The sequence below is a fragment of the Abramis brama genome, assembly GCF_963993115.1.
Source record: "Abramis brama genome assembly, chromosome: 13".
NCBI lineage: Eukaryota > Metazoa > Chordata > Actinopteri > Cypriniformes > Leuciscidae > Abramis > Abramis brama.
Window position 1 is genome coordinate 12,814,036 of NC_139975.1, and position 16,252 is coordinate 12,830,287.

Sequence of the window (16,252 nt, forward strand, 5' to 3'; positions counted from 1 at the left end):
AGTAATTGTAAAATATTTTAGTGGGGGGAAAAACTGTCCGTTTATAATGAGAGAAATACAATAAGCTTGAATTAAGCACTTGATATGAAATGCTGGTTTCCCTTTTCACTTTTTTTTTCACGTATACAAAAGTCAAAAATGTGATTTAGACAATAATGTAGATAAATAATATGTCACGGTGTGTGTGTGTGTATATATATATATATATATATATATATATATATATATATATATATATATATATATATATACACACACACATAAGCCCTATTCACACCATTTACACAGGTTATAGGCCTATACATAATAACGTTATGCATAATCCCGTTCTGAGATAAAATAAATTTCCCCCACAAATTGATCACACCTTACTCATCTCTCTGACTCATTCTCTTACGAACTCATCAGCCATTCAATCCTCATGACCAGAAATCCCGCAGCTCTGACCAGGGGCGTGTTTATCAGCCACCAGGAGGCTTGACTGATGTAGGACACAGCCAATAAAGTGTCAGCTCTGCTGGTGCCGGGTGCTCCCATTGGTTGGCGAGGGGAGGGTGCTGCGGGAAAACCGAACAGCTAAGCGCTGATGCTTCAGTACTGTGCCAGCGGACCCCGCAGGAGCGCACCAGACATACTGGGACCGTTCAGATATCAGAAACTGTAGCTCTAATATAAAATGAATTTGTTGCATTAATTCTGTGGATTATGATATTGTGCTTTATCACACGCCAGCTGATATCTATTTATATCAGTGTCAGTTTAATGTTTTAATGTTCACTTGTGCCAGAAATCCGCTGCGACTCTAAAGCTTGTTCGTGGAGGAAATCGCCTTGGGAAATCGGTCCTGTGTAAACCAGAACGCAGACAGCATGGTTTTTGGCTGACAGCCCTGTTTAAGGAAAAAAAATATATTACCATACAACCAAAGCCTTACGCACGCCTGCGCGCCTTACCTTGGAGAAGAGGGTGATGGTTTTGCTGTGTGCTCCACGGAGATAAAATATTCCAAGTGACCTTTCCTGAGTGGAAATGTTTGTGTTTTTGCTCCTGCTGTGTCTCGCGGATGGGGTGGTTTCGCAGATACGTTACTCTGTGCCCGAGGAAGCGGAGCATGGCACGTTTGTGGGGAATATAGCAGAGGATTTGGGACTGGACCTTACAAAACTTTCATCCCGCCGCTTTCAGGTGGTGCCCAGCTCGCGGACGCCGTACCTGGAAGTAAACTTGGAAAACGGGGTGCTTTTCGTGAACGAGAAAATCGACCGGGAGCGCATCTGTAAGCAGAGCGCCAGCTGTTTGCTTCACCTGGAGGTGTTCCTGGAGAACCCACTCGAGCTCTTTCGCGTGGAGATAGAGGTGGTGGACATCAACGACAACCCGCCGAGCTTTCCGGAGACGGACATCACCGTGGAAATATCCGAGAGCGCGACTCCGGGTACGCGCTTCCCTTTGGAGAGCGCTTTTGATCCGGATGTTGGTAGTAACGCATTGCGCACTTACGACATCACCAATAACAACTATTTCTACCTAGACGTGCAAACACAGACTGATGGCAACAAATTCGCAGAGCTGGTTTTGGAGAAGCCTCTTGATCGGGAACAACAGGCGATGCACCGTTATGTCCTCACGGCCGTAGACGGTGGCCAGCCTCCTCGGACAGGTACAGCACTGCTTGTGGTCAGGGTGCTCGACTCCAACGACAACGTACCCGTGTTTGATCAGCCGGTGTACTCGGTTAACCTGGCCGAGAACGTGCCCGTGGGCACGCTCGTCATCCAGCTGAACGCGACCGACTCAGACGAGGGCCCGAACGGAGAAGTAATTTACTCGTTCAGCAACCACATTTCAAGCAGGGTCAAGGAACTGTTCGATATTGATGCCAGAACGGGCCGCATAGAGGTCAGAGGTGAGGTGGACTTTGAGGAGAGCAGTCTGTATCAGATTTACGTTCAAGCGAAAGACATGGGACCTAATGCTGTGCCCGCGCACTGTAAAGTTTTGGTCAAAGTGGCGGACGTGAACGATAACGCTCCAGAGATCATCTTCAGCACCGTCACGGAGTCGGTGAGCGAGAACGCAGCCACGGGCACCGTCATCGCTCTGCTCAGCGTCACCGATAAAGACTCTGAAGACAACGGTCAAACGCATGTGGAGATTCTCGGAGATGTTCCTTTTAAACTCAAAACCTCTTTTAGAAATTATTACACTATTGTGACCGACGGTCCTCTCAACCGAGAGACTGTAGAGGCATACACGGTCACCGTGGTTGCGAGAGATAAAGGGATTCCATCTCTGGCGACCAGCAAATCAATCAAAGTGCACGTGTCTGACGAGAACGACAACGCGCCAACGTTTACGCAGCCCATTTATGATGTGTATGTGACTGAAAACAACGTCCCCGGTGCTTACATCTACGCTGTCAGTGCAGTAGACCCTGATGTCGGACAAAATGCTTATATAACTTACTCCATAGTGGAGTGTGAAATCCAGGGAATGTCTGTGGTCACGTATGTGTCCATCAACTCGGAGAATGGGTATTTGTACGCCCTTAGATCATTTGATTATGAGCAACTGAAAGACTTCAGCTTTATAGTTCAAGCAAGGGACTCAGGCAGCCCCGAACTTTGGTCCAACGCCACGGTGAACGTCATTATAGTAGATCAGAACGATAACGCGCCGTCTGTGATTGCGCCTCTTGGAAAAAATGGCACTGCGCGGGAGCCTTTGCCGCGCTCTGCCGAGCCAGGCTACCTTGTTACGCGCATTGTCGCCATGGATGCAGATGATGGAGAGAACGCGCGCTTGTCCTACAGTATACAGAGAGGTAACGAGAATGGGATGTTCCGAATGGACTGGCGCACTGGCGAGTTGCGCACGGCCCGCCGGGTGTCAGTCAAACGAGACCCGCAACAGCTGTATGAGCTGCTGATTGAGGTAAGGGATCACGGGCAGCCTCCCATGTCATGCAGCGCAGCGGTGCAGGTTACACTCGTGGACAGTCTCGTGGAAGGCCACAGTGGAGAACGCGGTACTGCCAAGGCCAAAGACGCGTCTCTGGACTTGACGCTCATCCTCATCATCGCGCTCGGCTCCGTTTCCTTCATCTTCCTCCTGGCTATGATTGTGCTGGCCGTGCGCTGTCAGAAGGAGAAAAAGCTGAACATCTACAGCACCTGCCTGGCCAGCGACTGCTGCTGCCTGGTGGGCTGCGGGTCGTGCGGGTCAGGCGGCTGTTGCGGTCGACAGGCCCGGGCTGCTCGGAAAAAGAAGAAACTGAGCAAGTCCGACATCATGCTGGTTCAGAGCACCAACACAGCAAACGTGAGCGTGGCGAGCGCCGCGCAGGTGCCAGTGGAGGAGTCAGGGAGCTTCGGCTCGCTACATCAAAGTCAGAACTACTGCTATCAGGTCTGTCTGACTCCGGAATCGGCCAAAACGGATCTCATGTTCCTGAAGGCCTGCAGCCCGTCGCGCAGCAACGACACCGAGCACAACCCGTGCGGAGCTCTAGTGACCGGCTATACGGACCAACAGCAGCCGGACATCATATCCAACGGCAGCCTGCTCTCCAGTGAGGTACGAGCACTTATAAAACTTACTCATATTATAATTACACGATTAAAAAAGAAAAGAAAAAAAGTACTATAAGTAATTCCGTTTTTTTAAATTTTTTTTTTTATCAATGGCACACAGAAAGCAAATCTAGCTTTCTTATTCAGATATAGGCTACAGTTTATCTAAATACATATTCAGAGACCTCATTGTGTGGATGTGTCAATAGTCATAATTTTAAAATTGTCTGCTCTTTTACATTTGAATTATCTTGTATTTCAAAATACATACACATTTTGTGAATTAAAACGACTCAAAACAAAACAATCTTCCTTTTCAGGATAGTGAGCTCTGAAAACAAACAGGTTGATCACTGGTTGCTTGCAGACTGACACTAACAATATTAATTATTATTATTAATATTATTATTATTATTATATATTTTGTGTGGCCTATACTGTGCATGTTAGAGTGTAAACATAGTGAGTCACTGAACTGATAGATTTGCATGTTTGTGAAAAGCTCTCCGGGTTATAGGGCATTAGATATGCCAGTCACGGTGTTGCAGAGCCTCACAAGAACAAAGATCCGTCTATAGTTGAATTCTGCTGAATAGCAGCAGAGCCTAATGATCTTGACTGCCCATAAAGTCCCTGCAATTCCCCCAGTGAGCAAAGCTTGAATTCTGACCTGTATTATTATCATTATTGTCATTTATGTATTTATAATATATATATATATATTTTTAATTACTATTATGCAGTGTTGTTGGGCCTATTTCAAATTGATCCCTCTCTTGCAGACAAAACACCAGAGAACAGAACTCAGTTATTTGGTGGACCGACCAAGGCGTGTTAACAGGTAAGCACTTAATTTAACCGACCTGAAATTTATTTCCCCCCTATGGAATGACTTTCTTTTTTTCAAATTAATATGATAGAAGTAAATAAATATGAGAAGTCTATGAATATTTGAACTAAACCAGCATGAGCATTTGTGACAGACTGAGACCATTTCAAGGCTAACCAGTAAAATTGAGGTTATATAAGAGTCGTGTGGCAAAGCGGTCAACTCAAACCTTCTCTCCTCCCTCAGCTCTGCATTTCAGGAGGCAGATATCGTGAGCTCAAAAGACAGCGGTCATGGAGACAGTGAGCAGGGAGACAGTGACCATGACGCCATGCATCGTGGACATTCCTCTGGTACGTTTCAATTTCTCATATTTCTCTTGTTTTGTTATTGATTAAAAGAGATGCTATTCAGGCTGAGCATGTCGAGATGTGGCTTTAAATTTTTGGTTAAACACTTGAGATAGACATACTGGTTGAAAGATGGAATATTTTAAATAGTTTGGTTGTTTTTCATCCAAACAATCAGAACAAAAACCCTGATCAAGGCATGTCGAGGCTGTTCGAAACCTAGCAGAAATATTTTAGGCCACCGAGCCTCTGAGTATGGATGCGTGAGCATGCGATCACCAGCCGTAGTGGAGAATATAATCCAATTGTTTATGAATACTCCCTGATAATAAGTATTTACTTCAGTGGTACTCTACCCTTTCACCCACGTCTCTAAAGACATGATGGAATTTAGATCAGTCCAGGCAGTCTGTCATCGACTCTGTGGGAACGGGACTAAATAGGTTGAGCAGCAAACAAACAAGCGATTCATTGACTGTGTGCGACCCCTCCACCAACTCCTCTTCACCCCCCTCACCCTTCCACCATAATCCCTCTCCCCACATTCCACTGACGGAGGACACTATTGTTCACACCTTCATAAGACCACATGTGTGAGATTCGGCTGCATTGGAAATGGTGCTTTGTTGCTAAATGACACCTTGAAGTGCATTGTGAAGTTGAGTGTATAATGTAATTATGACATAGTCGGACACAAATGAATACAACCAAAAGTTGCATCTTATTATCATTAATTTCTCTTTGGTTGAGCATATGTCCTCTGCTGTTATTCCAGAGCACCATATGCTGTGGCTGGACTGCTTCAGCTCTCATTTAGCGTATTTTTGCTCAGTTAAACATTAGATTAAAATCTAGACTTGTTTTCCATACAAGGTCAGCTAGCCCATCTGCCTTTATTGTCGCAGGCCATCAAAAAACTCTTGCCTTTTAAGATACAGCTCTATAAAGTATAAAAAAAAGAAAAAAAGAAAAAAATCTGTTGTGTATTTTTTCCCCATTTGCGAGCATGTTTTCCTTACTAAAAATTAATTGTTTTGCTCCATACTATCTTCTTTAATTAAGATAATTGAAGGCGCCGCTTGATATGCAGACTTGGAGAGCGTTCAGGAGTGTGCATTGTTCATTTAAATGAGAACTGGGTGGAAACGGCCTTCATCCTTTCAAATCTATTTCAGACGTTTTGTTTCTTAACCAGCTGCTGTTTTATGGGCTTTTTGAAACAGGAAATTTTAGTCATCCAAACGCCTAGTGTGTCACAACGTAGACGCATCCCGATCTAGTCATCTCTACTAAATTAAAAAAAGGCAGAGATAAGCGTCGCTGAAATTCTCTCTAATGCATAAAAATGCATCTGTAATATGGAACACTTTAGAGGTTCTCTGATGCAATGACACACCTGAATCATTTCATTCCAGTTTAATTTCTTTTATCCCGAGGATCTGCCACGTTGCTACAGAATCCCTAATTTGGGCTGCAGGTCATTTTCAGAATTCAGAAACAGCTCACTGATCAGTAATTTATTTTCAGCCTGATTAGCAAATGAAGGTTATTATCGGATCTAATGCTTTGCGAGGCTTCTGCTCAGAAAGCAACAGAGCATATAGAGAGGGGAGATTTTTCAATAGATCATTTCGTTTACAGGCCATTGTCATATATCTTCTTTAATCTACAAGTCTTTCTCTCTCTCTTTCTCTCACTTTGTAGAACATCAGAAAAAAGTGATGTAGAGTTTCTGACAACTTCCAAGCAAATTTTCATGCAAAAATACTTCACGAGTTCACACTTACATACAATTAGAGGGAGTAAAGTTTAATGCGCATTTGGCGTGCTGTCCGGGGGGAGGGCTCCGAGCTCGGAGTTCGGCCCGAACCCAGAGTACTCCCCCCGTATGTAATTGGTTAGGACTAGAAGTGTGGAGAAGGGGTGGTGGAGGGATGCTGCTAAACTGTCAACGAATTGAGGTGAGACTGCTGAATATATATACACCTCTTATCGTTGATTGCTGAGTGCTCTCCACTCGTGTTAATTATCTGAACGTGCTCCTCCCAAACGTTGAATAAAAACATAATATGTTTTGAGGGTTTTCTTTTTTGGGGAAATGTTTGTGGTGTTCTTGTGGTCTTTAGTAGCATAGAGACCCTGTTTAAACAATGTTTTAAAATCTACCTCTGGGTTATTTGATCAGATTTTGAGATGATACATAACATCTCTCTCTATTGTCTGTGTGTAACTGGCAAGGTCTTATTGCAATTTTAGAAAGCGTCGGGAAAAAAAGCGCAACATTTCTCCCTAAAATACTCTACCGTTCAAAAGTTTAGGGTCAGTATATTTTCAGCATTGATAATAATAAGAAATGTTTCTTAAGCTCCAAAATCAGCATATTCAAATTCTGATTGATCATTTCTGATGGATCATGTGACACTGAAGAGTGGAGTAATGATGCTGAAAATCTTAATTCTTGTAATAATATTTCAACATTAAAACATTTAAAAATCTCACTAACCCCAAAGTTGAATGGTAGTGTGTTTTCTTTTAATTTTAAGCTTAATAGAAAATGTATTAAATATCAAATATTTTGAGGAGAAATATTAATTAATTTAGTGTAGTACAGATAAAAACCGTTATAATTGTTTGTCAGGTCAGTAGGCGACGATTTACTTATGAACATTTTCCTTAAAATCCGAATGTGGTCGATGTGGACACATTCCAGATCGTTCTGGCCCCTGTTCAAATTTGTATCTAGCATTGCATTACTTGAAACAGAAATTATTACTAGGTATAAAAATAGCATGTATTTTTCAACCAGAGAATATAGAGCATTGAATTTTCATCAGACTTGACTATTTCTTGCAATATTGAACCACAAGTCAACAATATAATTACTTTTCCATTTTTCCCACTGAAAAAAAAAGGACACTGGATGAGTACAGAGAGCAATTAATTTCAGAAAATGTCAGGAAATATCAAGATGTCTCCCTGCGATTACACAATGTGGAAGTGTCTTATCGCACACTCTCTAAATATCAAACTCTCTCCCTCTCACCTTCTTTGTATGTCAGATATATACACAAAGAGCCTTTGTTCACAGTCTCTTATAAAAATGAGACCTCTGAATATTGTCATAGATAGCTTCCAGATATGTTTAGTGTCTAAACTACTTGTTGCCTAGTAAAGCGGTCCTATGCTTTGGTTTGTAATTAGGAGAGTCTTACCAAGCCCAGGCCTAAGTAGGTTGTTTGCATGTAGCTCCAAAGGACTCTAATCCTCTTTTAAAGGAGAAACCCAAAGTCTGTGTATGCTGACCTGTCTTCTGTCTGAAGGGCTAGTCTGAGGATTAGCTATAAGAACATCCCCCCACCCCATACCACTGACTCTGCTCCATAACTTCAACATCTCCGCTTAGCGCTTCTTTGAAAATGGCACTTCATTAATCCTCCAGCTGTAATTACTGACTGTTTTAGACATGGTTTTTTTAGACACAGGAGCCGAAAGGGGATTTCAAAATGCTCACCTCTCCCTTCTTCAGATGCACGCAGTCAAAACGGCACGGCTTACACCGTCTGGGGTGACGGTGGGGGTAAAAGGCATCATGCAACTGTCACGCACAAACTAACAGGATCTTGTCCCTCACGCTGGATTTAGCTGTAACACTCTTGTAGCGCTAGCTTTCTCTTGGCTTTGTGATTCGCGAGGTCGTTCGCCATTGGATATTAGCAGCGGGGTGTTTGAATTATGTGCTGATAATCAAAATACCTTTTCAAAGAGGCTCATGATAAACCTCTGGGAGAGATGTGGTGGGCCTAATATTGGGGGCGGAGCTTGGCTTTTAAGGCCTGGAAAATGATGCAGAAAATGCTATTTCACAATATATTTATTTAGTTAAAGCAATTCAATAAAATTGTTTAGATATATAAATATTTTATATCAATAATATAGTTTATTTTAAAATATTTTACTGTACATTCCAAGCCTTTTTTGCACCTATTGATGTATTGCTTTTTTTTTTTTCTTTTGTGACGTAATGTCTTATAGTGTCACTCATTCTTTTTGTTCTTTTAATTGAGACGACGAGAAAGAGACAAAAGAGTAAAGAGGGTTATAACCTTTATAATATATCCCTTCATCTTGTAGCTGGGTGGAAGAGAAGGAAAGAGAATAGAGGATCGGGTTTATCTGCAAGCTTGGTGTCTCAGAGAGTTTACCTTTGATGTCAAATAGAAAGAGAGAAGTGGAAGAGAGACCTCAAGAGGAGATTACAGCTTTGACTTCATCCACTCGCTGTGTGTATGTTCTCCACACGTGCTTTGATCAGGGTAATTTGTAATTTAAAAGTCACAAAAAGGGGGGAAAAAAGCGCCATGCAATCTTTTCATTATTAGCATGTTCAAAGACATTTCATGCATACAGCTTTTAATGTTTTCAAAGTGAAAGACATGCATTACATTACATATTTATAATGCTTGATTAAGTCTAAAAAAGATGCTGGATATCTGATTGGTTGAATTAATGCAGAATTCGACGGTCTGCTCTCTTATCTAAGAGAGGAGACATTGAGGGCACGTTATAGGGTAGATGCATTGTATACGCATGATTTATTGTATTTATTTATGTTTGTTTGTCTTGTTTTAAAGCACTTACATGCTTCCAGTGCTATTGGGAGCATATTCTCTCTCCCATCCACCCACATGGACAATTAAGCACAGGCTAACCCATCTCTCTGTTCTCTCTCATAGGAGCAGACCTGTTTTCCAATTGCACAGAGGAGTGCAAAGCCCTCGGCCACTCAGATCGCTGCTGGATGCCAAGTTTCGTGCCCACCGAGGCACGACAGGGTGCCGATTACCGCAGCAACCTGCACGTGCCGGGCATGGACTCTGTGCCCGACTCTGAGGTATTTGAGGGCGAGACGTTGGCGGGTGATCAGTCATTCTCAACCTTTGGCAAAGAGACGCCACACCACCCCAACCAGATGCACCAACACCAACATCAACACCATCAACACCACCTCAATGCTTCCACGCTAGAGAGGAAAGAGTTCGATGCACTTCTGTGTAACTCGCGCATGCCTTACAAAGCCGCCTGTCTGTGTGAGTATCTCAAAGAGAGAGCGCTTTCCTCTCTCTTGATCTGACCTAAAAAAAACTTTCCAAATTCAAGGCCTCTAGCGTGAAGTGCTGCTGAATTCTCCTCTTAGAACTCTTAGCCCTCACACTTCTGCTCTCCTTCACCCATCAACATCTGCCCATCCTTCATCTGCTCTTCATCTACTGGTTCCTGGTGCACACTCTTACAAATAAAGGATCCGATAGAAGGGAAAAGGTGGTGCTTTAAAGGCCCCAGGAGGGCTGCACATTTTAAACAGAGGAATCAATATGCTGATCTTAAGAACCTCTAATGTAGCACCAAGAACCGTTTTAATCTTCAGAGAACCAAATAGCAAAAACCCTATGAAGTGAAAAAAAACTGGATTAAAGCTTTGAAAAACCTTTATTTATAAGAGTGTCTGATTAGCTTTTTTCTCCAAACATTTGCTTACATTAAATTTGTTTTACCAGGGTTGTGAAAAAAAAAAATCTGATTTGAAGAATTAACTCCCTTTTAATTCTTTGAATTAGCCACACGCTACAGTAAGTTGTTTATCTATCCTTAGTGTATAAACCCTCAAGACTTTTGAAACACGTTAAGCCAATGTTTAAAGTTTGTCTTGACCAACTTTTTTTTTTCTTTTTAAAAATTACTTTGATTATTCAAGCATCTGAATGCCATTGTACTTTAATTTCTAATTCAAATTCAGAATGGTTCACAACCCTGCTAAATGAATTATTTCAACATTGCACATGCTTTGAAACAAGAAATTACACTATGAAATTGCAAAGTGTTTGTAAATGCAGGGAATTACAGAAGCCCTTATGTGTGGTGGCCGAAACACCTCAACATGCTGCAACTGAAGAAAACATGCAAATGATCATCTCAATAAAAATAATTATAATTTGGTAGTGTTGTGAGTATTTGCAGCACATGTGTTGTCAAACTGATGAAGATGTTTTCTTAATTTGCTGGTGTTTTTTCTATTTGCAGCGCATTGAGCTCTCTCTGCCACCGTACTGATGTCTAGTTGGGGGATTTTAATGTGATAAGTTGTTAGATCAAACAAAACATTCTTAGATATCTTACCATAGGCAAAGACCCACCAGATATTGACAATGCCTAAAATGAACTTGTAAAAAACAGAGATAAAAGGAAGGCAGAAACTCCCGATTGTTTTGTACAAAGGCAGTATGTTTATTGAGGCAACGTTTGACTAGTCATGCCAAACATCAACTCAGAAGCTTGAAACAGACGCTCTCAAAAGGCCAGAGTTTATAAGGTTTAGGCTGCCTACCACTGTTTGTTGTTTTAGAGGGGATGAAGGTGGTAGTGGGATTGATTGAGATATTATTGACTGCTCTTGTTGTGTTCAAACCTTCAGACATCTGTCTCAGAAAGAGCGCTCCGAGGCTGTGTGGGTGGTGCGTTTAACTTTGAGGAAATAGTTTATGATTGTAGGCTTATAGTTCCTCATCAAAGCTCTGCTTCTGTATGCATCAAACAATGGTATTTTAATAGCTTAGCACAACACTAAAAACTGCTGTCTAAAAATCATCTTTAATAAGCGTTCTTTCTTTTTCCCTTTTTAGCGCGGAAAAGGATATGCTAGCTCTTTCCGAGTGGACATACCAGAGACGGCGTGATTTTGCACAATCAGTGAAACTGATGGAAATGCGAAGAGCATCAAGTTTTCAGACTCTATTTCCAGAGGCGTCAGATGATCGTGTGTTCCCAAAGGCTTCCGGAGCCTCCGAGACCTCAAAAAACTTGATGAAAGAGTCAGACTCGCAGAGCTAGATGCAAGGCCGAGCGGCTGGACATAACGCGCTTCTCAGCAGGACTGAGCGGAGGACAAAACTAGACCGTTAAAATACATGGAGGATAGGAAGACAAGGAGAGAAACAAGAGGATGATTATTCCTCTTGGCTTCTGCGTGTGCCTGTTTACAGCACTACTGTTCATCGTAAAAAAAAAGAAAAAAAAAGAAAACAAAAATATCACATTGTGAACAATGATGAGAACCACCAACGAAAACGACAAAAATGGAGATATATTCACTGAGCCCTTTAGTTGTTTATGTACACACACACCACTGAAAAGCCAATTGTACAGGAAATTCATTTGTGCATTACAAATGCAATATTGTTCTTTTAGACATGACTGTTTTTATATTCTGTGTGCGGCTGTGTGTGTGATCAGGTGTTTTCCCTAAATCTATTCCAACTCTTTGTCAAAAAAAAAAAAAAAAAAGAAGCAACGGATTCCACAGAGGGATTTTCTTTCCGTCAGGGTTAAGTGTTTAACGTTGTGAGCGGGACAGCAGTGGCCTAAATCTTACTCTCTCAGACAATACGTAGGTTATATCACGTGTGAGAAGTCTTAACTGTACTCTTTTAAACTTCAAAATAAATATAAATCTATATCTATAAATCTATCTATATATACTTTTTCTGAAAGTGCAGTCTTCATTTGCGCCGTTTTTTCAAGTGTAGTGTGTAAGGCTCCACAAGGGAGCAGTTAGCGTTGCTAATCCACTTTACAGGGGTTCTTAACATGACAGAAGGCCTTATCTCTAAACAACTTTTCATCCATTTTTTCACTTTTGGATATTGAGAATCATGTCTATAAATAAAGAGGGGCGTAATATTCTAGATTTGAATACATGGCAGTTGTGTATTACTGTAGCCAAATAGATCCGTTTGGAAATTTGAGGCCAAATACAAAAGGTGTACACAATGCAAAGTAAACACACGCACTGATACTGATATTTACACACATATGCACACAAACACCTTAATACCAGGAGGTGACAAATAAACTGAAAAATGTATACTTACATCTTAGACTCCCGTGTTTTATTTTAAGACAACTTTAGCTGAACTAATACAAGCAGACAGTTTGATAATTAAGCCACATTCCTTCAAAAATCAAAAACTACACAAAACATTCTTTTCCAATGAAAAATATCATAGAAGACCGGGGCTCAGCTGTCTGGTTTTGTTTTGTAGCTCAGGACATCTTAAAGTCTATTTTTGCACACTTGGATGCAACCACTCAAATGAGCATTTAGTGCAATTTATTTGTTCAAAACAAATGCTATTTAAGTTTTATTAACATTGATGTCTGAGCTCAAATACAGTTACAAATACAAGTACAAAAACGGAGGGAAATGTAAACAAAGACATTTCATTTGCAAAGAGAAGAATATATATATATATATATATATATATATATATATATATATATATATATATATATATATATATATATATATATATATATGCAAAGTTCAATTTAAAGCCAGTCGCACAGAACTAAACTTAATGCTGCACGAAACAAAGGACAAAAGCAATGTGATCATATCTCATTTTCCCTAAAATTGACTCCATTATGTTTGACCTCCACTCAAATTAATCTCTTTCACAAACCGCAGGCTTTAATATCTGAACGGTAGAGCTGACCGAGGGACCTAAATACAGAAATCACTGGGCTATAATAAGAATAATTAAAGAAATAAAATAAATGACTTACAATTCCCCAAACAAGTCATACATTTCCAAGAGACGTGCTTTGGAGCAACTTCAAAGTCACTCAAAGATGTTCGGTTAACTTTTTTAAGCTTTGCTGAATACAAATAGGTTCTTCTAACAGGATCTTATTTGTTTAGCATGTAAAATGCGAGAAGGTGGGCCTCAAATGATAATGTGAGGGTGGGTGTTGGGTGACGCTTTAAGCAGAGGCCACCGCTGACAGATAGATTGAAGTCGAACAGAAAATCTGTCCTCATAAATATGCTAACAGCCCCAGCCCCTGTCAGACTCTTTTCTCTCACCTCCCTCACGCCTTTCCTCCCTTCATCTCACCCCTCTTTTCCTTCCTCCTGCACACACCTCATCTCCTCTGACAGGTCAGCGCTCCATTTGTTCTTCCTGACTGATGACATCTATGAGGGCAACTTTTGTTCTTCTCCAAAGAGAGAGAGAGAGAGAGAGAAAGAAAAAGAGTGCGTCTTCGGTGCTGGTTTGTCAAGGTGTTCAGTGTCTGTTCTCACTTCAAAATGCTTCTCTGTAGGGAATGTTTTGAAGATCTCTGCTGTGTGCTTGTGTGTGTGTGTGTGTGTGTGTGTGTGTGTGTGTGTGTGTGTGTGGCACTGCCAGATGTCTGATGTCTGAGGTGACAGTGAGACGTGGTGGAGGCTCATCGGACCCCTGGCAGTTCTCCGAGGGGCCTTGGGGGCCCCTGCCTAAGCGTCTGAAGCGGCAAGGCGCCGAAAAAACGATAAGCGGAGCAGGACAGGAATGTGAGAGCAGGGAGGCCGCAAATCCCAGGTGTGCTGTCTGTTACGCAGGAGCGGGAAGAGAGTCGGACAGCAGATAAGATGACAAAAGAGTCGGGAGCGTGACGGGAGGGGTGAAAGGATCGAGAAAGAGGAAGAAAAAGAGGGGCAGAGAGCCCCCATGAGCTGAGCTCTGCCAGGGGCTCTGTGTACACAGTTTTTCTGACATTTACACCTCTCAACCACTGCTATCAGACCTGTTAGTGATACGGCCCCACTGAGACTTCAGGACAAAAAGGCTCAGAAAAGACTTTGAAATGACAATTGCGCTATCATAGGCTGTGAATTTGAACAGCTTTTCTCTAACTACAGACCTCTATTACAATGGCGTATAGTTTAGGAAATCAGTGAAATAAACTAGATTAAACAGCAGTTTCTAACCTCGGAGTGAACCTGAGTGAACCTTTTTTTTTTTTACTCTCACTGAGCATCTGAGTGTGAGCTGTCAGTCCACTTGACAGTAAGCCTATTTACTTCACTGAATGAATGTTAATCTGTCTTTAGTGCCTTTGGCCTATTTCCTTAGTGAACTGTCAGCATACTTTACATACACACAAATCAAACCGTATGTGTAGATAATAATAATAATAATAATAATAATAATAATAATAATAGTTTATTATTATAATAGTTATAAAAATGTAATTTTATATATAACAATACACTTGGCAACATACATGGCATCACTATAATAAATTAATATAGTTCATAAATAATAACAACAACAACAATAATATTTTTTGCTGCTGCTGTTGTTTTTAGAGTAACAATTAAAAAAAAAAAAAACAGAGAAGCATAGGCTACTTGGCATCATATATTTTAAAAACACATATGCCCACACTGAGAAGTCTGTGACCTTCCTAAATGTTTTTTGAAGTTGGTGGAAAAAGCAGATTATTTTTTTTTTCTCACTCTTCTCTCCTCCCCGAGAGCTCAGATTGTTTTTTTTATCCTTTTTTCCGACACAGGGTGATGACACCCTGAACAGAGCATTCGTGAAAGTGTTTATGATGCAGACACATCTCTTTTCGTCTCTCTCACAAACATTCCAGGCATCCTTTCATCTTGTAACCTTTATAATAGTGCAAATGCATCGTCTGCACTGCAGACTGAAGAAACCAATCATGTCCTGCCCATCCTCGCTATTGTATCCCACGGTGACAAGCGGTGAACTTTAAATCTTTATGAGTGCTCGAAAAACATTCATCAAACATTCAGTATCTCTAAAGACACGTTCAAACATCCAATTAAGAGTCTAGTTTTGTTATTTGGACTTTGTTATTAGTAGCAGATAGATGGTTGGTATAATTAAACAGCTGTGAATTGTTTTATTTGTTTGTCCTGAGTAAAGGTAACTGCTGAAACGAGGGAATAGTGTGTGTGTGTGTGTGTGTGTGTGTGTGTGTGTGTGTGTGTGTGTGTGTGTGTGTGTGTGTGTGTGTGTGTGTGTGTGTGTGTGTGTGTGTGTGTGTGTGTGTGTGAGAGAATGGACTGTAGGTGCCACCTGGGTACTAATGTGTAAGTAATTAGGCTCTGGCACATGCACAGACAGCCACACCTCGCTCCTTAGGACCCCAACCACCATATGCTGCACCAGTTGGGAGCTCAACTTGCCAAGAACTCTAGAAGAAAGAGAAAAGTAAGTGAAAAGAAAACCACAGCTTCTTCCTTATAGCAGCACTCTTTCTGAACATTTTGACCTTTGCCATAAAATTGCATGACCTTCTCAGCTAGATGCATTTAAAAAAAATCACAGATAAACAGTAAATACCACAGGAGAATGATGAAAGTAAACCTGGCAATTTGCTAAGTGCCAGCTCTATTCATTCCAGTGTAGCCTGATCTCAAACACATTCAGAATGCTAACAAAGAAAAGGGGTGTGTCCTTAAAAATGAGCTGGGCTGGGGTCGCTAGTCAAGGATTAAAGTGGTTTGATTTCTTTTTACAGATGGAAAAAAACCTATATAACAGGAACACAGCACAGCACACGGTTAAAGACTTTAGAAAAAACCTGGAGAAAATGTTCTTTCAACTGCATTCGTGAGCGTGTAAAATCAACAGATGCTAGCCAAATGT

The 16,252-nt window shown here is 41.2% G+C and overlaps 1 protein-coding gene across 2 annotated transcripts; it reads left to right on the forward strand.

Moving 5' to 3' along the window:
• Positions 1–574: 574 nt before the first annotated feature.
• On the forward strand, positions 575–12,677 carry pcdh10b (protocadherin 10b). Of its 2 annotated transcripts, none has more exons than XM_084132682.1 (5): positions 575–3,576; positions 4,355–4,413; positions 4,648–4,754; positions 9,485–9,642; positions 11,429–12,092. In XM_084132682.1, the coding sequence occupies exons 1-5, from the start codon at positions 1,030–1,032 to the stop codon at positions 11,480–11,482; spliced, it is 2,925 nt and encodes a 974-aa protein (XP_083988808.1). In that variant the 5' UTR covers positions 575–1,029; the 3' UTR covers positions 11,483–12,092. The 2 variants fall into 2 exon arrangements, with proteins under 2 accessions (XP_083988808.1, XP_083988807.1); XM_084132681.1 differs by having other exon boundaries at positions 586–3,576; positions 9,485–9,838; positions 11,429–12,677.
• Positions 12,678–16,252: the final 3,575 nt, after the last annotated feature.

Excerpts from the sequence above, each read along its gene's own strand:
- pcdh10b (XM_084132681.1), top strand. The coding sequence starts at position 1,030 with ATGTTTGTGTTTTTGCTCCTGCTGTGTCTCGCGGATGGGGTGGTTTCG. Across the intron at positions 4,755-9,484 it reads GCATCGTGGACATTCCTCTG|GAGCAGACCTGTTTTCCAAT; the intron begins GTACGTTTCAAT and ends TCTCTCTCATAG. Across the intron at positions 9,839-11,428 it reads TTACAAAGCCGCCTGTCTGT|CGCGGAAAAGGATATGCTAG; the intron begins GTGAGTATCTCA and ends TTCCCTTTTTAG.